This window comes from Crocodylus siamensis, chromosome 4, assembly GCF_052110815.1.
Source record: "Crocodylus siamensis isolate JL-2025a chromosome 4, ASM5211081v1, whole genome shotgun sequence".
Classification (NCBI taxonomy): domain Eukaryota; kingdom Metazoa; phylum Chordata; order Crocodylia; family Crocodylidae; genus Crocodylus; species Crocodylus siamensis.
The window spans coordinates 5997719-6023697 of record NC_143398.1 but is presented as its reverse complement, the minus strand read 5'-3'; the positions used below and the strand labels follow the sequence as shown (position 1 = coordinate 6023697).

Below are 25979 nucleotides of genomic sequence, written 5' to 3'. Positions count from 1 at the left end.
AGCATGGACATTAGGGCTGTGCAAACCTTCAGTCCCTGATTCGATCTGGTGAAGATTCAGCCTGATTCGGTGGCCGACTCTCCGAATCCAAATCAAATCAAGAGACCCTTTAATCTGGAGACATTCAGAAAGATGTGACGATTCAGACAGAGACAGCTTTAAATGTTTTTTCTACATACCTCAAGGTCCCAGGCGGTTCGTGAATGCTGTAATGCGGGGGCAGACAGAGCGTAGCACAGGAGCACTGGGGGGTCCCCAGAGCACTCGGCAGCAGACCTGGAAGTGAAGCAGAAGCACTTCTGGTCCACTTCCAGTTCTGCCGGAGAGCCCCCTGCACCTCCCCCCCAGCTCAGCGACTGGTGCCTCCTGGGTCAGGGGCAAACCCGGGGTCCTGCGGCTGGTCGCCGAGCCGGGGGGGCCCCCAGCGTGCTCAGTGGTAGATCCGGAAGTGGACCAGAAGTACTTCCAGTCCACTTCCGAGTCCACCACCAATCACCCCCACACACACACACGTGCTGTCTATGGCCCAATCGCTGATTGTCTGAATCGGCAATTAATCTGCAGATTCGGATTCAGCTGAATCGAATTGAGGACAGCCATCCAAATCAACAAAACAAATCACTGTCCCCGATTTGGGCCGAATCCAAATCGAATACGACCTATTTCACGCAGCCCTAATGGGCACCATAAGATATTAAATGCAGAACGACTTATATTGTTTACATTCTTAAAAACATATCACAATAGTAAATGGACACCTCAGACCAATGCAGACATTTACCAAGTAGGACTTGGAGGTAGGCAGCTGGTTCAAGAAGCAGATACTAGTAAGGGCTGCAGCTGCAAGCTATACTAAGGAAAGATCAGTTTGTGCTAGGTAGGACAGACTTCTACTGACTTCTTCTAGTGAAGACCACTAGAACATGGAGAGGTAAGTATTGTCTTTGCTTTACAAATGTTCTACCCAGCCAAAGCAGCTGGAAAGTAGGTCTGGAAAGGATTTTTCGTTGCAGTACTAGATGCCATGTAATAAGTACAGGGCAGCCTAGAACAACCCAGAGAGGGCCTTACCTACTTTGCCACATCGCAACTGGAAAAAGGCCAAAAACGAACACTGACTACTGAGAGGCGTCATGCTCCCCCTGCCCACATTTAAGCCCCTTTCTGGTTTCTAGTGAGGAACTCTTCCTGAAGTAGCAAAAGATAGCAGAAACAAAGAAGCATCCTTATCAAGCTGTTGTCTCTCAGTGCTATCACAGCCACTTCCCTATTTGTGCTCTAAATAAGCACTGTACCAAACCTTTTTCTCCTGCTGAGAACGTCCCCGTCCCCTCCTTTGCTCCAACAGTGCATGAGACAAGTCTCTCAAGAGGGATGGGAAGGGAGGGAGGGAGATCATGGATGTTGGAGGCACATAAAAAGTAAGAGAGGAATGCTAGTGCAAGGGAAACACTAATGTTAGTGACAAAGTTTAGAGCTGTAGTTTGACTGGGAATGTTTGAGTGGGATTTTTTTTTTTTAATTTTCCAGCTGTGCAGTACAAGCCTTTGCAACCAAAGAATGCATTTGGCAATGTTGTTACATTTGCTCATTGAATCATACATTTTCCCAAGTGCCTGTATCGGGGATTTCTAGATTGACTGCTGCTTTTTAATGCTACTATAATATAAGCATCAAAACAGCAGCAGAATTTGCAGCATGTCTTTTCCTTCAGCATGTTCATACTATTGGTTTTTTATACTTCTACACGCAATTTAACATTCAGTGTTTGGTTGGACACTAACGACCCCGACCTTTCTTCCAAGGCACTTTGGATGAGAACGTAATCAGAACAGTGTCTGTTATTCATGCATAGATATACAATGTAACAACTGCACACTCGGCCATTTTTAAATCATATTAGATAAATACATTTGTAAGAATAGCACTGATGCGATGTTTACTTCCATAACTTTTTTCCTTTAGAGTATTAAAACAATTAAGAAACAACAAAGGAATTTCAGACAGTGATGGAAAGAAGCACAATACTTTACAAACAATATCCAAGACCTGACCCACGGACCTAACAGTCTAGGATCCCTTCTGGATCTAAACAACTGGTATACCAGACCATTTACCATATTTTCTCGTATTCAACACACCCACAAATAAAATCCACACCTTGTTTTTGGAAGGTAGAATGGAGAAAAAGATTTTTCCACAATTAAGGCTCCACAGAGCAGGGATAGAGCCTAAGGGCATTTAAACACATGCTCCAGGTGAGGGGAGTATTGGGGGGAACATAATCAAGGCGCTTCTAACCCCAAGAAGAAAATCAGATTGCCTGCTTAATACACACCCCCCAATTTGGGGGGTGATTTTTGAGGAAAAGGTGTGTTGTAGGTGAGAAAATGTGACTTACAGACAGTATGAGAAATCATCATACCATTTTGCAAAGACAAAATATAGATCATCTCTGCCTTAGCGATTATATATGAGAGAGAAAAAAACAAAACAAAACGTGTGTAAGCAAAGGAGCCAAGAAAAGAGCCTAACTAGGAATAAGGAGTGCTAGAGGAGTGGGCTTTTAAGAGATCTGAAGAAGAAATTGAGGATTACTACCCAGAGCTTTGTAGTTAAACTATTTACTTTTAATATTTAGATTTTCTATCATTTTGAGTATGTTTATTAGATTACTGTGGCACTAACACAGGTAGAGATTAATTGCTACTTTGTATTTTAATAATCTGGCCTTCTGAAAGCAACCTTGGAAAATGAATGAATTATAATTCTAATAAGCTACACAGTGCTTCTTACCCATATTTTATAATGTTTTAAAATTTTACAAGTTGAAAAACCAGAATAAAGAAAAGTTAAATAAAATCCCCAAGCTGCTCAGCAAGACACTGGCACAGGTTAGAGACTTGGCCTGTTTCCAAATGCAAAATCTATGCTCCAGCCAACAAGGCATATTGTCTCCATATGCAAAGCATGTGTTGGCCATATCTGACTCTCTCAGATGGCGTGTGAAAGCACCTTCATCTCCAGAGAGCAGCGATTCTCAACCAGGGCAACAAAAGACCCCTTTAAATGTACTGCACAACATTAGTACTTATACATGGGAACACTCACACAATTTATCAAACTCAGAGATTTCAAATAAAAATCCATACTATCAAAAACAATCTAACCCGTTGTGATCTTCTTTAGTTTTTTGCAACAGAAGAGTTGCTACAGTTGAAAAGCAAGTGAAATGTAGTTTTGAAATAGTGTGCCGCTCAATTCAAAAGTTATGAAAATGTGTCTTGAGTCTAAAAAGGTTGAGGACTACTGTCATAGAGCAACGGCATACTGAATTAAGGTTTACCATAATGGAGAGCTTGTATGATTTTTAAACACTGCTTCATATCATTGCCTGCATTCCCAACATTTACATCCTCTCCCACTTTACATCCAGCATTATCTGGGCTTGAAACAACACCCTCCACGAGATAAGTACAAAATTAATCAACCTACTTTGTCGCTTGCTAGGTCATCCAGCCAATATATTCTCGGCTAAGTGAAAACTAAAGATGAAAGGTGACATATCTGTTAAATGAATGTGTTATAAATTTGCTAGGAGAAAACCCTGTGCCTTCAAGAAAAATTAAAAAGACCTGCTCTGCATACATTTGATATTTTCAGGCACGGAGAGTGACATGCACCTCACAAAAGCATGAAGCCAGTTACAAATGCAAAATGCCTATTGCTCCATGCAACCCCCCTCCACCCCACTTTGATTGCTATATTAAATCTCCAGCTCTTCTTTAGTCTCAAGCCCTGAAGACTGTCTGCTTTATAAAGATATTAGAGACTCTAGGATCAAATGCATAATAAATGTGCCCTGTACAAAACTCCCTTCCATTTTCCCTTTGTTCCCCCATTGTTAAACACAGTGATGGGGATCAACTGATTTCCCCTCTACAATTAACTGTATCTCAATAGAACTGCATGCATACAGTTCATGACAAGCTCTGAGACGATGTACAATAAGCATGAGTTCTCTGTGCTTAGTCAAGTGATTTTTTCCCAGATCAGTTAGGATTCAAAAAAATACCATTTACTCATGCATTTGTTATATGGGGTAACCATCCGTTTATAGTTTTCAGAAGGGACAAATTTCCACAATCGCTTTTGCAGCACGAGGCAGTAAGGCCACCAAATCCTACAAATACTTATACGTATCCCTAACATTACTCACATGAATAGTCTCATTGATTTCAAAGGGAAAACTCATGCGAGTGAACTGAAGTAAATGCATACAGGTTTCTAAGATGCAGGCTTCATTTTTTTCCCCCAACTTGAAAATGCCCATATCACAGTTTATACTCAAGTACTTTCTAGCAAAGCAATGCCTCCATACCTCAAAGAACTGTCATAGGGATTTCATCCTGAGAATACAGGCAGTTGCAGCAATCGCTGTGGGAAGCTACAAATCTGCCAGACATCTGAAATGGATGGCAATCTACAGTGTCAATTCCCAGCAAAAAACAGCCAGCTGTATTTCACAAGCTGGAAGCCAAAGAGGTTTTATATATATAAATCTATACTGGGAGTCTGTGTTGAAGAACTGTATTTCACCGGAGCATGTGATTATATCACACACACATATATAAAAATCACATGTTCCGGTGCAATGCAGGTCTTCAACACAGACTTCCAATAAGCTGGCACTAAGATTTGGGGCACAGCCATCCAAAATTACTCGCATATGGTTTAGGTTTCCAGTTTAAGGTAATTAGGAAAAAAAATACACCTTTGAAATCCTCAGTCAGTCAATTATTTTGCCCAGGAAGACTGTCCTGTTGCCATCCCTTCATTATTAAGCGTGCATGGATCAAGTTTTCAGTCATGTAGCATTCCTAACTTCACATCACATAATCTACCTAGATGTACAAAGTACTTAAGCAGAACCAGGCCAGGATTTTAGCCTCCCCTCCTTTAAAAGAAAATTTAGTTAAGGGATTCAAATGCTATTTACACACACGCAAAAAAATCCTGCCGCAACATCACAAGTTCAGGACACTAAAAAAAGTGCACAATGATTTTAAATCATCTATTTGTACAAGGACTGTGAAGTGACAGGAGAAATATCAGCAAAAATGAATTTCACCGTAAGAAAAAAACTTTGCAAGCAAAAGAAAAAACACCAGTTCTCTAGATTTTATAGTTTGCCAAAGGCAAGGAAAGATTTAAGACATAACCATTTCTTCTGACACATGCATTTTTACATGACGTTTCCGCCACTTACAAAACGCTCCGCCTTCACGCGCTCCTCTTCGGTTGCGGCTCTCTCTCGGAGAATGGCTCTGGTCAGGTGCTCATTTGAAGCAGTTCGCTCTCGCTCCAGGACTTTGCCGAGTTCATCACGCACGTACATCTGATCCTGTTTCAACCTACAGTACAAATGGGGGGAAGGGGGAAAACAAAAGCACTATTATAAAAAAGGAGTAGTTGTGACGACACTGAACTATCAGAAACTTTTATATTATTACGTTCCAAATCTGTAACACGCAAAATTCTCCATCTTGACACAGAACTGAAATGGTAACAGCATTCCTTCCAACACTGGGAAAAATAATAGAAAAATAATATTGGGCCCTTTTAAACAATAGAAAACCGACTATTAAAAAAGTCAGCAATTTCCACAATGTTTTATTCCCTATTGCAGAACAGGTGAGCATGCATTTGCCCTGCAGTACTCTGCTCTGCTCCTGTTGCTGCAAGCTATAGCTATAGCTAATTCGCGATTTCATGGCAACTGTGAAATCCACAACTGTCCACAAAAATCAACTTTAAAAAAAAAAAAGTAATAAAACGCTGGCTCCCCAGGGGGAGCCAATGATCCTTGCTGCCTCAGAGCCAGCCCAGGAGGGGATGGCACTTGATGGCAGGGTAGCAGCAAGATGGCAGCCACCCTTTAGACCCTCCTCCCCCCTTGGGGCCTCTCCACCAATCAGCAATCAGGGGCGGGGCCACACAGAGGGCAGCCAGCAGCAAAGATGGCAGCCTGCCTCTCATCCCTCCTCCCACCAGGGCTACTCTGCCAATCAGCAGTCAGGGGCAGGGCCACCAGGAAACGTCCATGAAATCAGCTCTTCGTGCCGCGACTAAGCCGCAAAAATGTCTTTGCCTGGCTGCAAATTAAGTAGGTCCCTAGCTATAACCGCACTGTGCATCAGCACAGCCACCTGCAGAAAGGGCATTAAAACTATGCCAAACCTAATTAATATTTGCACAGCAATATGAAAGCATGAGATGCTGATAGCTATTTAACAGCAAAGGATTACTATTTCCTGAGCTTGTTAAAACAGATTTTGTCCACACAAGACACCAGGCCCAGGGCGTTCTGAACTTGATCACATGTTGTTTAACAAACCCATTAGGATTAATGAAAATCCATACAAAAATAACTTTATGAGCACACCATATATAATTTTACATCTATGGAGCTATACATTTGATTTACATGTATGCATTTATACGTAAATGTGAATAAAATGTATATGTCCGTAGACACCCCCCCTTCAGATATATAAAGAAGACTAGTTCATAAAATAAACCTACTTCACATGTTGCATTACACCAAAAACCAAGATGACAACATTTGAGAGTTCTCTGCCAGTAAAGGAATATCAAACACAGTTTTTCAAACAGGCTTTTGAAAAACAGTGAAGGAGACAGGGCTTCAGAAATTTCCCTGCATTTATGCATTACCAAGGGAGATTCAGAGAACAAATTATAATGTGCAGGGTCACTTTGTAAAAAAGTACCAGCATTATAGTACATTAAATTCTTCCCCAAGGAAAAGATTTAAAAGGGGGGTGGGGAGAAAAGAGAATTAGAACATGTATTACTTTTGTGCTCAGACAACCCTCTGAAACACAGCAACCAACTGGGAGTCTTTATAAAGTTTATTAAGCAGCATCTTCAATTACTCCAGCAGAAAGTCAGATTATGCAGACACGGACCAAATTCCATTAAGTGATTTCCCAAGATCCCCCAAATTATTCCAGCAGCATCAATACATCAAATCTTTTGCACAATCAATAACGCAGTCAAAACACACCACTCTTCTTGCAGATTACAGAAATGCTGTTTTGCCTAGAGAAGGGGTGTCAAAATAGAAGTCTCAGTAGTCCTTTTTTGTTAAGAAACAGTAAAAGCTACATTTAGATGTTTCAGAGACTAAAGTACACCCCATGTCACCTTCTGTGGATTCTTCTCCCTGCATTTATTTGCCTCTAAAAGTTTGCTTTTTTTTTTAAAGCACAAGATACCTACTTTTACCTCACTCCACATACTAATTACTCTATTTAAGTGGCTGCTCAAGTTCTTCACATTTGCCTGCCTGCTTTAAAGAAACCTCAGGCTTCTCGCTCAGATTCATGCCTCTTCCTTCTTTTATTTGACATTAGCCCAGTTAGTCTTTGAGACTTCTCTTTCCTGCCTTCAGAATTATGCACCTCAACGAGGTCTCCTCTTAATCTCTCTTCCAAAGAGCAGAAAGTCAGTTTTCCTAACCCTTCTAAATAATAGGTTCCTATCTCCCAGGTAAGTTGTTTGATGACTTAGCCTGACTGCTGTTATGTTCAACTTCCCTGCTAAGAATACTATAGAGAAAATGGAAACGTTCCTTTCTGCTTCTACCAGAACGCTGCATGTCCATTCTTATGAACCCGATTTAGGGCTGTCCTGTCTGACCTGATCTAACCTGCTATCGTCACCTGGCTCCAGGACTTTAGATGTTTTTGTTCAAAAACTGAAGACTCCCACAGAATTAACAGGAATGCCAAGGCAGTGAGTACATCCAGTCACAGAAGGCACCACAGTAAAAAGCATAGAGAAATCCTAGCAAGGTATAGACTAGCAAAAAAAAAAAATGGTGTGGCAGAATAGCATCTCTGTCTCTTCCCAAGCTCTGCTATCTGACAATTTGGTTACCATGGTCACTGCAGAGGGCAAACGCCTCTGGCCCCATCGGCTTCAGCTAACCCTGAGTTGTACCTGAGCTGAATACATTCCTGAGGGTAGAAACCTGCTCCCTCTGCCTATGTAACTGGCCTCACACACCTGGGCGGGCGCTTAAACTCCCTATTGTTCCAAGCAATGCCAGCATGCCTGGGAGGGGGCTAAAGACTCCGCCAGTCTACCTGGCAACCAGTGATGCATTTCAATTGGTTGGCTGGAAGCTTAGGTACAAAGGAGAGCTTTATTTTTAGTCTTCAGATCTTCTCTTCCAGGAATTCCGTCAAGTGACACTTCATACGTTTACAGAAAAAATTGACAAAACAATTTACGTCCTGCTTACAAACTGCCCTTCATCCTGTTCTGAGTCTGCTGGGTTTCACGTGGAGTTGCCTGCTTAGCTTCTAAGCTTTTTGCCTTGGATGGCCTTGCTCCCTTGTCTAGGTTCAGGACTTCACTATGTGCAATAATCGAAGGCAAGAAGACTCTCCCTCACGCTCAGCTGGAGGCTGCCATTTTACTCGCAATGCACAGCACTTGCACAGACTCTGAAAACAACCAGTACAACCAAATCACAAAACAGATCTACTTTCTTATCCCTAGGAAACAAAAGCTTGCTCCTTTTTGCACCCAGGATAAGTTTTAGGTAAACACTCTTGTTTTTCGTTCTATTTGTTGACCTTCTAGTCACTAATTCTCTCTACTTTTGAGCTAATGAAGACACTTGGCTCTGGATTTAGGACCCAGAGGCCTTGTTCCGGGTCCCTCTCCTTCTCCTGCTCCCCCCCACCCAGGCTGACCATGACTTTTCCATTCGATAACAGGCAAATTGATTGATGCACAGTGATAACAGAAAAGCAGCAATACAAATAATCAAGCAATTCTATGCCTCTCCCAAATCCTAGGGCTGTCATCAGAGTCAAAGTACATCTGGCCAGGACGCAATCTCCACTCTGAGGCTCTTTCTTAGGTGTTAGCCGTCAGATGTTAGCAGCCTGAAGGTGGGATGCTAAGGTCCACACCCCCCACCTCTAGCAGGATGGATGAGACAGGCTAGTGGTGTGCCCTCTGTCCAGAGTGGCCTCAGGGACCCTTCCTGGGAGACAGGGATAGTGACAGGGATCCCTCAGGAAGGAGGATCAGGAGGGACAAGAAGGAGGAAGAGACAGGGAGGGACAAGGGAGGGCTCACCCTTTGTTACTCTCAAGTCTCTGCTTTTGTACTCTCCTTGCCTCCTGATGACTCTTCATCCATGGCTATCTCTGGCTGGTTGTCTCTCTGTGGTCTCATGTCCACGTAGCCTTCTGGGCCTTCTCCTAATTTAGTTTGTTCCCCCAAAACTGGGACTCGGGCCCCCCTGCTCTGGGGCCTTGTTAGCTGGTGTCACTTTATCTCATGTTATGGAACAATATGGTATATGCTCCCAGTTCCAAGACTGTTTTCCAGACTATGTATTCTTGGTGGCCTTGGTGTGTTAGCCAGCCTGTCTGCTTCCAGGGCTGCGAGAAACTTTGTGTTCAAGAGCTAAGCTTTTTAGAAATTAATTAATCCCTGATGCCCATCCTGAACCATTCTAATGTGCGCGCGCGCGCGCACACACACACACACACACACACCCCCCCATAAGCCAATTCCCAAAAAGCAAACCTTTAAATACCATTTCCAAGCCAACAGACACCAGGGTAACTAGCCATGCCAGAGTTTCTAGAACTAGGATCCCTAATCTTTTCAATTAGAACATTGAGAACTACTTACTCAAAAGTACCAAAGCAGTACAGGAGATATTTTGAGTGATTTTCTTCTGAAGAAACCTAGGTAAGGTAACAGACCGGACCATTTCATGATCTAACAAGTTACACAGCTCTGTCAGGAGGAAGATATTTATTCTGCATTTTCCCTTTCATATCTCTGAATTTATATCCTTCTAAATTATCTGAAAAATTCCTTGTCCATTTTTGGTGTTGTGTTTCTTGGAAGGTATACATTAACTAAACGATACTAATTCATTGCCAATCGCCCAAGGTGTTCATATTCTGCCTGCAATTAATCAGCTCAGAATGAAACACTACATTTCAGGAACCGGAACTCTATAACTAAGACTATGTCATATAGCCATGATTTGAAGCCCTTGAATAAGCCACTTAGGCTTTTCCAACGTATAGGAGGGCATATTTTTTTCATAATTCACTTTCCTATATTACCCCCATTCTCTTTTTTAAACTACAATAAGGTGAAACATAACAGACGTTTGACTAACAAACTGAAATAATATTTACCATAGACTACATAAGGTGTGGAAGCTGAGGAAACAGAGAAGGAGACTGTGAAATGTATTTTTCCTCAAAAAAGTTTACATTTTAATGAAAATTTTCACCTCGCCTACAGACTGCTTCTACACCATCTGATCAAAACAAGTTCAGAAGAAAGAAAAGGTACATTGCAAGAAGTCTTGGCAGAGCTCATAAGAGGATCCTTAACAGATATATCTATTCCCTTTTCATTATCTTCCCCAATCCAAGTTCACATGGTCTGAAATACTTCTCCCCAAGCACAAAGCACTAACCTCCCTTGAATCTGCTCTTCACTTTCTGAAACACCTTCTGGAGTTGTTCATGCAAGACAAGTTTTACTTATAAAACCATTTCAAACACCTATCATGACTCATTTAAATTTGTCAGTTTTCAGCAAAACTTTATTATTTAAATGTAAGCTTCACTTATTTGCATTATGTAATTGGGTGGCTTGTAGAAGCTTAACGAAACAAACACACGTCAGTTCTACCCTAATGTCTCAGAAACTTGCTAACATTGACTTACAGTAGTTGTTTTCTTCCCAGTGTTATAAACTCATTTTACTGGAATACCACATGTACTTCTCCAGAATGAGAGCAAACACCCGCTAAATCTTCAGTAATGAATTATATTACGACCTTCCCCACACTGAATATTCAGGCCCACAATTTATATGCAGGTACACAGTTACATATCAGAACTTGTCAGATTTATCTAATACTTTAAGAAGTCTATATAAATAAAGAGCATGCAATGAAAATTTTAATTATACTAAAATAAAAGGCTCAGTGTAATAACTCCCATGTTTAACCAGGAACCTCCAATTCACATAAGGTGACAGAGTTATAAGAAAAAAAAGGGGTGAAAAAACAAGCAACTACACCCTTATACTGCTCATTTGTATTCACAAGGAAATTATTTCGATGTCTGAGAAACTGCTGAAACAGCAGTTAAAGACTGCTTGCTATACATTTTTAAAAAGAAAAGTTGATAACTTGTAATTCCACAAACTATTAGGTTATAAAATATTGACCACTTAAAACGTGTACTGCCTTCCGGTTACATTATCTCATTCAGTGAAACCAAACAAACAGCAGTGATCTTGTCACTGGCTTATTATAATTGTTAGAGGCACGTGTTTAATGCCAACAGAACTTCTCATAGATTGAGATTTAGAACAAATGCTTAACATTATTTCCCATTCGCAGTTACTTTATAGTTTAAGATGACACACGTGAGAGGGTCTGTAGGCCACTATGAAGAGCAATAATCCCCCTCATTTCTACAGAACCCTCCACCTACGGATCTCAAAGCTCTTATATAAAATTTCATTCCCATTACAATTACTGTAAGTAAACATCCTCTACCAATTAGGAAAGTGAGGTATACAGACTAAATGGTTTACCTAAATCAGGCCTGTGCATATTTGGATCTACGTCAGATCTCCGGTCACCCTGCTTAAGTGATCAACAACTGTCCCCCATTCCACTAAATGAAAAGTTTAGCAACAGCTATAGCCCAAAGTATTGATTTTCTCACTGTAATGACCAAAATTAGAATATTAAAGTAATAAATAGGTACATTTTCTAAAGCAGAGCTGTTTCAGGCACACAGCTCCATGCAAGTCAAGAGAGATCAAACAATACTTTCAACTTCCTTGTTTTGAAGGGGCGCAAATGTAAACACCAAACAAAATAAAACATGATCCAGACCTCCTTGAAATTTCCTCTGAGTAATAAGGTCCACACATCTTTTACAATGGTAATTTACCCTACTAGCAGCCCGAGGGATGGAAAATGTTCTGTGAACTTCCATGGTTATGTAACTTAAGAAAGATTTGTATAAGATGTTAATTACATTTTAAGGAAAAAACATGGCATTTATTGACAATTTAATCAAATGCCTCAAAGTTAGTTTCCATTTCTGTTCTGGATGATCTGTTGATCTCACAGGTGCAGTGGTTCAGTGGTCCTTATAAAAGGAAATCTTCATAAGATTTTTTTTCTTGTTCTTGCTTCTAAGCTCCAGAGATAGGATTCTTCTAACAATGTTCTTAATAGGTAAAAGTTAAATCATCCCTTGGATGGGGATATTCAAAACACAGTTGATCATATGATTATTTTCATCTTGCCTTCCGTTGAAATACTAACATGTTGAGAAGACTTTAGATAAAAGAGAGGATATGAATTGGTGAAAATCAAATGATGGACAGACTGAACACAGCAAACATGCGTATCAATAACTACGTGACCATCGAGAACATGTTAATGCAGGAGATGAGACTGCTCTGTTTAAGATTGTCACTGCTGCTAAAGACTGGATCTCAATGCTTATCCAGACAAGAAATATTCCTTGAATTTACCTAAGGAATGAATGCTATGAGAGCTGTGAAGACCAGCTGTTTGACTTAAAAATACATTACTGGGTCCATCACATTTGGAATAAAAAGCGTTAATTTTGAATCAACTGACTGAGGCAGTAGCCACCACAGGGCTTATTCTAATGGACAGTAAGTCACCTACCCAAGGTTCAGTGAGCATACAAGGGCGTACCAAGCTCATTCCCCAAAAGCATGGAGAGAGGATGCATTTGCACAAGTGTAATTCACACTATTTCTGTACACTGATGTAAATTATACCAGAATAAAATGCAGACCAAACAAGAAGCTGTTCCAGTTACCTGCATGTAGAAGGTGCTATTACTAGGTGGTGAAATAGCAGCAAATAGCCCATTTGCACTGAGCAAATCATTACCATAGGCTGGGATTGCAGAAGACTACATCTACATTTGTGTACAATTTAAACCAGAATATCTTTATTACAGATTTTTCTGAGAGAAACTTTATCTCAACTTCAATATACTTATGGTAAAGTAGGGGTTTAGCGTACATGTCCATTGCAAGTGGTGTAAATTTGTCTGCCCAAGCCTTTTGATCTCTCAGTTGGAAATAAATGGATACCCTAAGGAAGCATTTAATGTTAGAGATGTAGAAACATCTTTTTCTCGACCATGCTGAGAACATTATATTGCTGTTCTACTGGGGTGCTCCACAAGATAAATGACAATAAAACTCTTCTGCTCAAACTCAAGGCCATTTTTAATTGGTTTTAGCATATAAATTAAGCTAAAGAGTTTAAATTAGCTGGTAAAGCAGCTTCTAGTTGTCTTTTCTTTTGGAGTCCATAACAGAAATAATCAGTTCATCTGCATATTCATTTCAAACCTGTCTGCTCTCAGATGGATGACTACTTTTTACAAGAAGCAGATGCCCTCTGTGAAATAGGGGCAACTGAAAAAAACCTCAAGCTAAGTTTATCAGGTTTGACAGCCACTACCGATAAGGACAGAGGAGCCAACATCAATGGGAGCAGCCCTGAGGCTGTCTTTTGTATTGTCCTGAGAAGCAGTGGAAGAGGTGGGAAAAGAAATAGCTGGGACAGCTCAAAGTGATGCACTGGTTGCAGCGATCAGAACAGTTATCCAGGAAAGGTGTCATGTCCCATAACCTAAATTAAGTATGTCGTTTTACTTTGGAGACCCCATGCTCCAAAACCTTAATACAAGGAAGGTCCTTTAAAGACAAGTATGATTCTCTACATTAGCTGGGTTTTTGGTTGTAGAGAGAATACACAAGCTAAATCTCTCAGTAAGATGGAGCGTCATACAAACATACTCTTTTGGTACCACGCAAACTCCAGATCATTGGGACATGTTAAGATACAAGAAAGCAAAATTCCCACCAGGTTTTTGTTTCTGTGACTCTAGTTGTTTTCCAATATTGCCACACTCTTCTGTTAAGATACTTCTTAGAGGAGATCTTTTACCAGGCTTGGCTTCATCAGCTCAGGCCTCTGATTTTCTTCACTCCCTGTACAATCCCTTTTCTTAAATTAAAGAGTTTCTAAAAATGCCACGGCATTTTTACTTCAGCCTTCTCAGAAATACTGTCCAGGGAGAAAGAGTCCTTTTCCTTTCTTATAGCTAGTATAACTGTTTATAACAGGGGTACTCACCCCCCCCCCCAGCCTGCAAGCCAGCCCCAGCCCCCCAAGTCTCCTCAAGGGTTTAGAAATTTGGTGGCAGTGGAGCCTTAGGCCCTGTGCACTGGATCAAGTGCCCGATCCCAGCACACAAGGCCAGGTGGGCACAGCATCAGGCCACTGGGGCCAAATCCCAGCATGCAAGGCAGTGCCAGGCCTCCAGGACTCGATTCCCATGCCTAGGGGAGGGAAGTGGACAGCACCATACCCCAGCCTAGCCCATACACCAGCCCTATACCAGTCATTTGGCCCAAAAAGCCAAAAGGTTGACCACCACTAGCTTACAGGAGCTTCATAAAACCATGGGAACACATGTAAAAATTACGTAGGAAATATCAAAGCTGGAAACAGAAAAGCAGCCGTGATATCTATACAAAATAAGATTTTTGTGAGGATGGAAAAAGTGAAATGCTTTCAAGACAAATTCCATTTTCAATTTTTGCTTAGGATGTTGCAAATAAGAGCCTGCTCTTCTTGTCCCAATTTGGAGGGCCAGAAAAAAAGATGGAAAAAGGCTTATAGGGTTTACATGTGAAAGAGAGCGGAGACTTCGTGCAGGTAATGTTCTTTCCTTTAATAGCAAAGATTTAAGTGTGGAGTAGAGTTGTTCATAAAATCTTGCTCAGTTAAAGCTATCCCCTCCAATACTGGCAGCAACAAATCACCCTGTATTTGTTCTGGCTTCCCTTTGAAAAAACGGTATTTTCTGTCGTTGCACGTCCCAGACCTCTTCAACTTGTTTTATGACCTATACTCCTGTCTCAAGTGTCAGGCAAGATCAAGATTTTATGGCAACTTTCCTAATGACTCTAAATAGCCTTCAAACTTCCTATTGCATTCCTACTGTATCACTAAGAGAAGAGCTGTCTGAACATCTAATCTTGAATGAGTCAGTGTAATACTGATGTGAATCCCATTTCTTTTAAACAAAGTTTGAAGCAGCCATATGTATGCATTAGCACTGTCTGTAGAAGCATGCAGAGGCACTATGCCAGTCATAGAAAATTAGGGCTGAAAAGGGGCCACCAGAGGTCGACTAGTCTAACCCCCTACCTGAGGCAGGATCATCCCTATCCAAACCAGCCCATCCAGAGCATCATCCACCCAAACTCTACATAAGACTACCATCAACCCTGACACCCCAAGACCCTAATATGCCACACACTGGGAGAGCAGGGGAGCCATGGCAGCCACTGCCCTGCTTCTGGGAACTGTTGTCAATATGTGCCCAAGAGATCCCACGTAGAGGGCCATGTCCACTGCTACAGAGGAAGGGAAGCCCCCCCACAGTCCGTGCCAATCTGACCACGGGGTTAAATTCCTTCCTAACCCCAAACATGGCAAATCAGTCTGATCCTGAGCAGAGGGACAAGACCACCTAGCAGAACATAGGCATCGTTACACCTAGACCATCCCCAGCCAGTGGCTCTTCTCAAACACCTCCAGTGATGGAGAGGCAGCAGCTTCCCTAGGCGTTTATTCCACTGTCTCACTGTTTGAACAGAGAAAAGTTTTTTACTTTACTGTCACTGGTCTGCATCTTCCTTCCTCTCTGCAGTATGAAAGAAAAAGCGCTTTCCCTCTTTTTTCTGGAAGTTTGTATTTGGTTGTTCAGGTTGGCTTGATGCCCCCTAAGAATTTCTCAGCCTAAGGAAAAAGGAGGAGACAATGTTTGCTACACGAGAAGGACTTCCGTAGCAAGGAATCCACTATTCAAGGAAAAAAAAATCTCCCCTTATTAGACATATACAGCCACTGGGCAGCAGGCAAAATAGCTAGAGGCCTCTTCAGTAATAATACAAGGTGAACTGTTGAAGGGTACGTCACAAAGAACCTTTCAGTCTGATAGAATAGAAGCTGCTATGGATGAGAGGGAAAGAGAGCAACGGTAGACCAAAAAAACCCATTAATGCCAGACCATTCGAGGTTAGACTCCTCATCACTCCATAGCCATCTACTGGGGATACGGTAGTAACAGAGCCTGGAAGCAACCGCCTGGACCGCAGCCCCTAGGATTCTGCAGCAAACAACAATCCACTACTTTCCCAACCTTTTATACATGACAGGAAATCCCCATCCTACCCTTGCAGCTCTCTAGGATGCATCAGGACAGATGCACAGCTAGCTGCTCTAGGGAACCGACAGAACTCCAAGCTGGATTTTGCAGTACTCACTCTTCCAAATCCTTACCGACTTAGTTGGTTCAGGTTTTGTTGGCAAAATAGTTCAACTAAACAACTCTAGCTACACTGAAGAATGCTCCTTTTCCTCCCATGAGAAAGAGGCATTCTTTTTTGTGGGCGGTGGGCTTTCTGCACTGATACCTTATGGTGCACTCTGGAAAGAAAAGCTGGGGAAACCGTGCTGATCATATTATTTATTTCCCCTTTGAGAGTTTATACCCATAAGTGTGCTTCACAGGGGAAAGCTAAACTAAGCTCTCCTGCCCAGTCTCCAGCATCCATGCCGAATCTAGTGCCCTCTTCCTAGAGCCCCAGGGGAGCAGAGGAAGTGAGGAGGCAGTTGAGCTTGGCATCACAGACTAGGTCACTGTCGCAGGGACTCAGGTCTTGCACCCCTTCTAGCTTCGCTCCCCTCCAAAAGACAGAGAAGCAGGTCTGCTTACCCCAACAGTCAGATCTCTTTTGGGAACCCTAAGTGCTTCCCTTCCAGTCTGGGGTAGGGTCTGAGGCAACCCCATCCAGCCTGGACTACTTCCTAGCTAGCAGAGTCAGGCTCTCCAATCCTGCTTGGCTTACTCCTTTCCCTGAAGGAAAATGAGGCTTTTAAGTAGTACCTGCATCCTTTTCCTTGAGCAGGCCTGGCTCCCCAACAAAGCAGAAAGGTACACATCTTCCTTTTTTCTCCACCTTGGTGGCCCCTTAAAGTCTGCAAGGTGCCAGCTGCTGCAGACACCTCCGATGGGGAAGCCGAGCTGAGGACACAATCTTCCCCCAAATCAAATGCAGCACTGGGTCACACAACAAGGAATTAAACAAATTACTGAACCAAATGGTTGACCTAAAACATGTGGAATATGGCCTGGATTTCCATGCAAAAACACGGTGGCACAGAGCTCTAGTTACACATACCGACTAGCCAGAGGGTCAGGAAAAGTGAAGGGAACTTCAGGGGACAAAGTGTGCTCCCACTGCCAGCAACTGATAGGTCTGGTTTTGCCCTCGCTTCGCAAGGCAACTGCAGTACTTACTATTGTGAAGATAGGCAAATCTTAGCCCAGAGGAAGAGGCACATTTTATAAGTTTGCATTTGATGTGCATAGTTACAGTATTTTCAAGCATGCCACAACCCCCCAAATCAACCACCCACATTCTGGGGAGGGCAGAATGAAGAAACAATGCTTTTTCCAGTTATGGCCAGGGATCCTGACTGTGGCAAGCTATGTGAGAGGATAACAGTGAAGCCCTGATTTTGAAGGGTGGCAGAGGGAGAAGCCAGGCATCTCTCCACTTCTTACAGCAGCCGCTCTCTCCTCCTACTCCTCCACGCTTGTATTCCAGAAAAGAATCCACTCCCCCACTTACGATATGCACCCCTGTTTTGGAAGGATGATTTTTGAAGGAAAGATGGTGTATTATGTGGGTAAATGCAATACTCCCCATTTCATTGCAGTTTATTCAGAGGACAGAGTTTGGCATAATGCTTGTAGAACCTAAAGATTAATGGAGAAACCGCCCACAGATTATTGGTCTTTACTTGATCTTTAAAACCATGCCAAAATGAGACAAAACATCTTCTGAGGATGGTCCACCTCTGTGCGATTCTACTGAAAATGTACCCAAGTTTTCTCAAGAAACAACCTTGCACTGACATGGATGAAATGACTTTAAAAATGCTCGTAATCTTTAATATCTGTGGGATACAATCTGCTCTTAGCTATGCATGAGCAAGCACCAGATATCAAGAGAAGCTGCACATGCATATCTGAAACAGCTACCCCTGCTATTCTCTCGAGAAGGTCTTCAGAGCAAAGCCAATCTGCATGGAAACGTCTCATGCAGAGACTCACATTGTTCCACTGCGATCATACAGGCTGCAGAGTCTGAGGTCCAGGATACCGAACTGTAAGAGGTCAGTGAATGCCTGTCCCTCTCCTCCCCCTTTTTCCATTTCAAAGACAAATATAATGAAGTTAGAGGTTCTACATAAGCTAGACCACAGGTTTTTGAGGTCTTACAAGATGATCATAACAGTCCTTTCCAGCCTTAAAAACCATGAAATCTAAGCATTCTGACTACTTCTGCTACTATTACCTATGTGAGAGACTTGCCAGGTTGCAACCCTAATACAATATAGAGCATGCATCTGTGGCACAAGGTAGAGATACCCAAATTAGCTGTGCATGTGCTAACTCCAGAAAAGGAAACAATATAGCTGTGCTGGCCTGGTGCATCACTCTGAGCAATAAGCTAAGTCCTAACACAGTTATTCTGCTTTCCAGTCCAGAGGCTTGAGTTCAGAGCCAGTTTTTCTACCTGTGCACAGTACCATCTTGTGCTATGAAGACAGGCTAACAAGCAGGTTAGGACATAGTGGATAAGCCTTCTCTCTAAGCAAGGAAATCCTGTGCCCCCTGCATAGTCCAAACTTCACCATCAGAACAACACGACTCCCACTCCATTAAAGGATAAACGAACCACTAGAAACTCATGCCTTACCTCTAAAATAAAGAGACTTGGCTACGCAATCCACCCAAATTCCTACACCTGGTCATTGTAAAACCCTAGTACTGAACTGCATCCATTTTCATGTTGTAACAGACTCATGTTTTGGGGGTTCATAGGGTCTCATGCATGTTTTCACCTGGTTTCTTGTACTGATACAACATGGAAAGCCAGTGTTAGCTGCATCTGTTTATGATGCTGTTGTCACCATATAGATCATCATGCCATCTGTATACTTCTTTAGGATTTTGGACCTGGTTTAGTCAAGGATGGAACTGCAAAATTTCTCCTGCTAGTATGACATTAGAGCAGCGGTCTCCAAACTTTACCCCTACCTATATAAATAGAAGTTCTAATATTTTCTTCCCGCACCCCAATGGATTGTTTTGTGCACCCCACTTTGGAGACCGCTGCACTAGAGCAAGAACTGCCACTCCCAAACACAGGCAGAAGAGGACATGATTGGGTTGGGCACCCAAAGCATTCCCTGCGTGGCACGGGGAAACAAACTGCTCTGGAGCACAGGCACCCGAGATAAAAGGCCCATCACCATCACCCAGGGGAATTCCAGGTGCCTCGAGGAAGACCACACATTCCTGGAGGATTCTGGAAACCTTAAAACAAAGTTGATGGGGCAGAGCGTGCGGGCTGGCTTGCAGGTGTTTTAGTCTAGTCGTGACTGCATTGTGTTCGTTGGACTGCTCCAGGGCTACAGAAAGGCCCCAGCAGCAAGGGCTGGCAGGATCAGGAGAAAGGCTGAGCTCTGGAGGCACTGGCAGGACTCTCAGGAGGGCTAGGGTATAGCCAGGTGGGAGGGTAAGAAACTGTACTTGTCTTTTCACTCTGCCACCAAACTTGCTGTCAGTTTTTCCTATACAAGTCTTTTCTGTATAGCAAACCCTTCTATTGTTAGTCTCCTTACTGACTGCCTGGGGTGAAGATGCAGTGATCTCTGGGCAAGTGGTATTCCAGATTAGCCCATTCTACAGAAAGGGGGAACCGAATGTTTTTTCCACAATCCAAAGGGGAGGTCACCTATTGCTGGCAGAGACGTCCTGGCTGCAGCTATACGGTCTAGTAAAAAGCGTAATGGAGCTGAGGTTTGCAGGGATAAAAAGTTATCCCAGAGCAACCTCAAGCTGTTCTTTGAGACAAGCACGGAGACAGAGGGGATAAAGTCAGACCTCCAGGACACCCTGCAGACACGTTTGATACACATGCCAATCCTATTTCAGTAAAATGAAACCTGGTGTTATAACTGTTGTGGGAATAAGCTGCCAGGGTAGGTCAAATGCCATTCATACATGCATCAGGTATCCAGGTTATAGCCTTATTGGTCTAGAGGAAAAAGCAATCAGGACTCACGGTAGAGGTGATATCTTCTATGAGTCCAACTAGATTTTTGGAAAAAAAAAAAAAATTCTTTAATTGCAAGCTTTCGGGTATATACACCTTTTGTCTTATTATGAAGATAATGAAATCTTCATAATTTTACAAGGAGGAAGCAACTTAGACAATCTGAAACCTGAGATACTGCCCCAGCATTTGTTCAAGGTAATCTGCATCATCACAGAGCTTCACACCAGAGCTCAGAGACACCATACCAGATAGCAAATGCTTGCCCAGAAGACTATTCCTTCTGCTGACTCCTCTGTGAACTCTTACGAAATCTGAACTTTTATTTCTACCCAAGAGGACTTTTACAATCATTTCTCCGATGTCTAATGAAGGGTGTTTGTATCCTAAAGCTTAAAAAATTAAAGAATGTTTTTTTGCAAATATCTAGTTGGTCTAATAAACAATATTACCTCTACCATGAGTCCTGGTTGCTTAATTTGTGCATGTAAACGCATCAGACCAGTACTGATCTGAGTATAAAAGACAAATACAGTAATTATTCTTATTGGGGTTTGGTTCGTTCGCTTGTTTTTCAGTGTGTTCTCTAAAAATGACACTAACATGCAACTCTAGATAACACTTGTTCTCACTTTTAAAGAGACTGTGGGTAAAAATGTATGCCCCTTCCTAACAAAAGTCCATAACAAGAAAGTAGGCATAAATGTTTTTAACTTGAAAGCAAAATTGTAAAGACTACAACGGCTTGAAATGTTTTCCTGAGTGCTACAGGAGGAGCAATCTTTTTTTCAGCTGTCAGGGAACTAGATGTGTAGAAGGATGGGTTTTTACTCCAACTCAAAAATGTTCAAATATGGGCAAATGAATAGTAACTGGCATTAATTCAAGTTACACTCTGGAGACGCAGTGCATTAAGATGCTACAGATTCATTAGGCAAGCAAGAAATTGATTTGATGGGTTAACTCACCTGGGATATAGGAACCCCAGATTCAAATCCCTGCTCCAATGAATATAAACTATTCTTCTTCCTTGTGTGTATTTGTTAGAGGCAGGATTTCCACAACCCTGGTGTGTGAGCCCCAAGCTACTGGGTGTTTTGGGCAAGTCATGCTCACTCCTGTTTGATCCAGATTCCCTCTGCATCTGAGAAAACTTTCCCGTTGATTTTTTTGCCAAAAGTGCTATGCTTCCATGAAAAAAGTTTGGCTTTTCATGAATCAGCATTTTCTACGAAAAAAAGCTTAGTGAGAAAATTACCAACATGCTCTGTTCCTAAGCAATTGTGAAGGATAACCAAAGGTTAAAAAATTAATTGGACATGCGGCTGGCATTCTGCAAGAATATCTGTGAACAGGACTCATTGTGCTGTCTAAGCAAATTTCGACCATTTCTAGATCTGTTTCTTAATGAGTCGGAGAGGGGAGCTTTGCTAATTATACAATATTAGTCTATGACATAGTGCTGAAAACCTGCACAGCACGAACCATGTTAGCTAAACTAACAAAATGAATAATTTATTTCTCAGTCAGCAAGGATTCATTCTACTACCTTCACTGTTTACCTCAGATATCCATTTCTGCTGCTCTTGAAATTAAATGTAGTAGGTGCGGAAGATTAGCTCCATTTGTTACACTAAAGAAAACCTTTCCCATCCAGGAAGAGCAGCAGAAATACATGCACTCGAAATGTGCAGAGATTACTACACTATCAAGAGTTTGCACATCCAGCAGTCATCATGAATGGTCATCATACTAGAATTCTTTATTGCAATTTAATTGACAGCCCCCAAGTCATCCATCATTGGTAATACAATGCAATACTAAAAACAAGCATAACACAGTATACCATTTTCACCCACTCAAACTGTCCATATTTCGAAACAGTTCATACAACATCCAGTGAATGATTAAACATTCATTCTTCATTACTTCTCAGGGAAGTAACTGCATAACAATTGAAACAGCAGTAGGCAATCTGATGGGTTCCCAGTGATCTAGAATAAACCCTTGATGATCTTCAGTGTTAGCTCTCCTATTTCATCACATATCATCCACCAACATTCACATATTTCCTGGTTTACCAGTCACTATCAGGAAAGGCATCATCTGCATCGCTCTAGGTAACGACTATAAACCTAAAATCCAGCAGTCCCTGCGCAGAGATGTAATCCTGCAGCAAGATCTCCACATAGCCAGTAAAAAGATTATTTGAGGAGGTGATGTACAGGAGTTGTTTTTTCCTGAAGATGAATATTCATCTCATCTGGCTTTCTTCATCTTTCATTGTCTTTTACCAGTGGGTTTTCTGTGCGCTATACCATACAAGAATTGCAGTAAAACATGTTTATAGTGCAAACTGTTTGTCATTTTTTGCTTAGTTCAACATGAGCAAGTTTGTTAATGTATTTTGACAGCCTTGCATAACATCCTAAAATGTTTTGAACAATGCAGTTTAGGCCATGATGCAATATTAATGAGTGAATAATGTTCCTGAATACTAGGTTTAATATTTAATGAGTCTGAGTGCAGGCTGGATGTGCTGCAGAAAGAGATGTGGCTGGAAATCACTGCAGCTGTCAAGGGACCTGAAAAAAGGCTACGGACTCCAAGCAACCCTTTAACCTAAACTTAAGCTGGGGTCTGAGAAGTGTGAAACTGATGTTTCTACTACTGAATTTCTAGTAACCGATCATTATTCATCTGACTGCAAAGTTTATCCAGGGTCCCTCATTAAAACTTAAATTATCTAAAGCTCACCTGTCTGCAAAGACTGTTAAGAGACAGCCAACAGTGTGCAGGGTGGGGAAGACAATGAGTCTCAGGGTTGAGAGTTAAACTGATTTGAAGGGGATTGCAAGGACTCACTCTTCTGGAAAGTCAGGAACAGTGTGCCAAGGGACATACAGGACACGGGGAAAATTATATCAGAGTGCAGCAGGGAAATACTATGAGTTTAAAACAACTTCATAAATCTGTTAGTTCTATTTTAAAAAAGAAAAATGAAAAAACCTAGGTGTTAAAAGTTTAAGTTGTTCAATTTATATAGGACTTTGTATACTGCAAGTCAAATCAGTCTATTCTTGCTGTTTTTCTTTCCTAACATTAATTGCTTCTTTAAAATATTTTAAAATTTTTTATGAAATCCAGTACCTGAGATTATACAAGCGTCAAGAGAAAAGAGTCAAGTCTTGAGCACCATAATGCTATTTTAAAGGGATAATTTGAAAAAAAAAAATCACATCCGTCTAAAATGTTTGGACTTTACAGTGGTTATAAATTATATTTATTGCTATTCTTTTGTCAAATATATAAAAATATTTTTCTCTGGTTAGCTTTCTTCATTTGGCAGTGTCTTGCCTACAGTCAATTTCACTGTTTTCCTAACAAGTCAATTATTCCCTTGCTGAAAAATTATCTTTATAAGGGGTTTTTGCTCTGTTCATATTTTTTTTTCAGATAAGCTTTAACAAAGTCAAGATAATTAGTGCTTTACTAGGATGCTTTACTACAAAGAACTTGTCAAAAATTAAACCAATGTTAAAAACCAATAAACTGCCCACACTCCTTAAACATCACGCTGCTTTCCACTGTCTGTTAGACTTCATCAGATCCCAGCTCACATTTTTATATTGAAAATGATGTTGATGAATAAGTCTGGGGTCAATCCAAGGGAAGGTGCAAGGGTGCAGCTGCACCCCCTCCTCCCTGATTCCCACTGTATCCAAACTTTAAAACAAACTGCACAGCAGTGGCAGCAGCGTTTCTATTCAAGCAGCAGCAAGAGTCAGTTGACTTGATGGATCAAGCTGTACCCAATTCCTGCTTCTCTCTCTCCTCTATCCACACGTTAACAACCGTATCTTCTTTAATGATCTTGATGTTCTACTATTCAAACTATCTTTTCTTCTCAAATGCTGCTGTCAGTCAGCCAGCCACTCTTGGTAATGCCACTCTTCTGGTTCATAGTCCTGCAGACTGCTTTTATCTCCAGCTAAAAACCTTAACTCAGGTATAGTAATAATCTACAGAGTCATAGAAATGACAATGAAGTATGGGAGGCACTGTCAAGATGCTCAAGAAGGCTAAATTTGGTTCTACAAATTTGAATATGACATTTCTGTTTAACTACAATGACTACAGGTCTAATGCAACACTACCTTTCACTATTTTGCCTAGTTTGTTGAGCTTTGTTGTTTTTTTCACACTTAACATACAATATAACAACTTAGTGTGCATTCCAAAAAACTGATATTTATTTTTCTTGTTCTTAAACTGAATAATATATTGCTAGACCTCGAGCATATTAGTAAAACGTCTAGTTTCTATTTAACTGGAGAAAAATGCATTATATGTGACAATGTACTCAATGCATCCCCCTTTACAAAATCTTAGATCCACCCATGAATAAGTATGCTACACAGTTAGAAGGACCTGCATCTCATTTCAACCACATAATGATCCCTGAGCAAGTCAATCAGATGTGAACAGTTAAAAGTCTATGCAATGCTTTGAGCATTTACTCCAATGAGAAGTCTATCTACCATTCATACCATATACATATATGTCCCAATACAATCTGACAGTCATATGCACTGAGAATGCAATGCATCTCCAGTTTCCTCAGTCCCCTACCTGCATCATTTCAGGGAAAGGCTTGTAGAACAAAAATGGAGTTTCAGTTATGATGGTTTGTATGCTTTTTGATACCCTAGCTAATAAAAGGGAGGGAATTCTAAGACAGGAAACTGATTTTAACATTAATTTTTAACTGATTTCACAAACTTAGGCAACTTTACATTACAGCATTTTAAAATTAAACCATGCAAAGAGTTCTACATATACAGTAGAAGCATTTTTATAATGTAGAAGCTTTTATATAAATGAATTGTCAGATGAAAGAATAGTATTTTAGACTGCAAAACTTCTGATGTCTCAAGCCTCCCAGGATAGAAACAGATGTACCCTGTCCTGAAGAACAAGTGCACTGGTGCTTCTCTTCAGTAAGCCGAGGAGCAGAGTGGCACTCATGTAGACTACTTCTTCATCAACCAACATCCCCCATACTAGAACATCCCTTCTAAACCCTTCATTTGAATAGCAGGAGGTTTCATCAATTGGACCTAATGCTGTTATGAAAATGTTACATCATGGAAGCAAATGTATTTGGGTGTAGCTGTTATCTAGACCAGCTTTTAGTTGAAGGGCTTGATGCAGGTATAACTGGATAAACTAAATAACCTGGAATACGAAGGTCAAACTAGATGACTTCGTAGTCCCTTCCTTACGCCAAATCTTTGAAATGCCCCAATGTTCCTCTCTACTCAGAACATACTAATGTATCCTTGATTTTATTTTTAAGCTTTTCAGAAGGGAGGAGTAGACGCAGAATCTGTGTGTGTGAGAAGCAGTGGGACTTTTAAACTTCTACACAATTGTATAAACGGAGGCTTAACTGTCAATACATGTTGAAAACCCACAGAAAGACTGGTTGATTTAGAAATCATCACTTGTTTTTGCTAGTATCCACAATGTGCTAAACACCATCCAAATAAGTATCACCAGATACTAAGGTAATCAGTTCTTATTGCTAAATGACAGACAGTTCAAAAATTCAAATATCA

At 41.3% G+C, this 25979-nt stretch overlaps 1 protein-coding gene across 3 annotated transcripts in view; it reads right to left on the bottom strand.

The window, feature by feature from the left end:
- The window catches only part of CHCHD3 (coiled-coil-helix-coiled-coil-helix domain containing 3), a 223496-nt gene that overhangs the window by 134098 nt on the left and 63419 nt on the right, over window positions 1–25979 (bottom strand). For all 3 annotated transcript variants that reach the window (XM_090041549.1, XM_090041548.1, XM_090041547.1), the window contains exon 4: window positions 5270–5414. In XM_090041549.1, the coding sequence (XP_089897675.1) occupies window positions 5270–5414 (145 nt within the window). The remainder of the gene's footprint in view (window positions 1–5269; window positions 5415–25979) is intronic.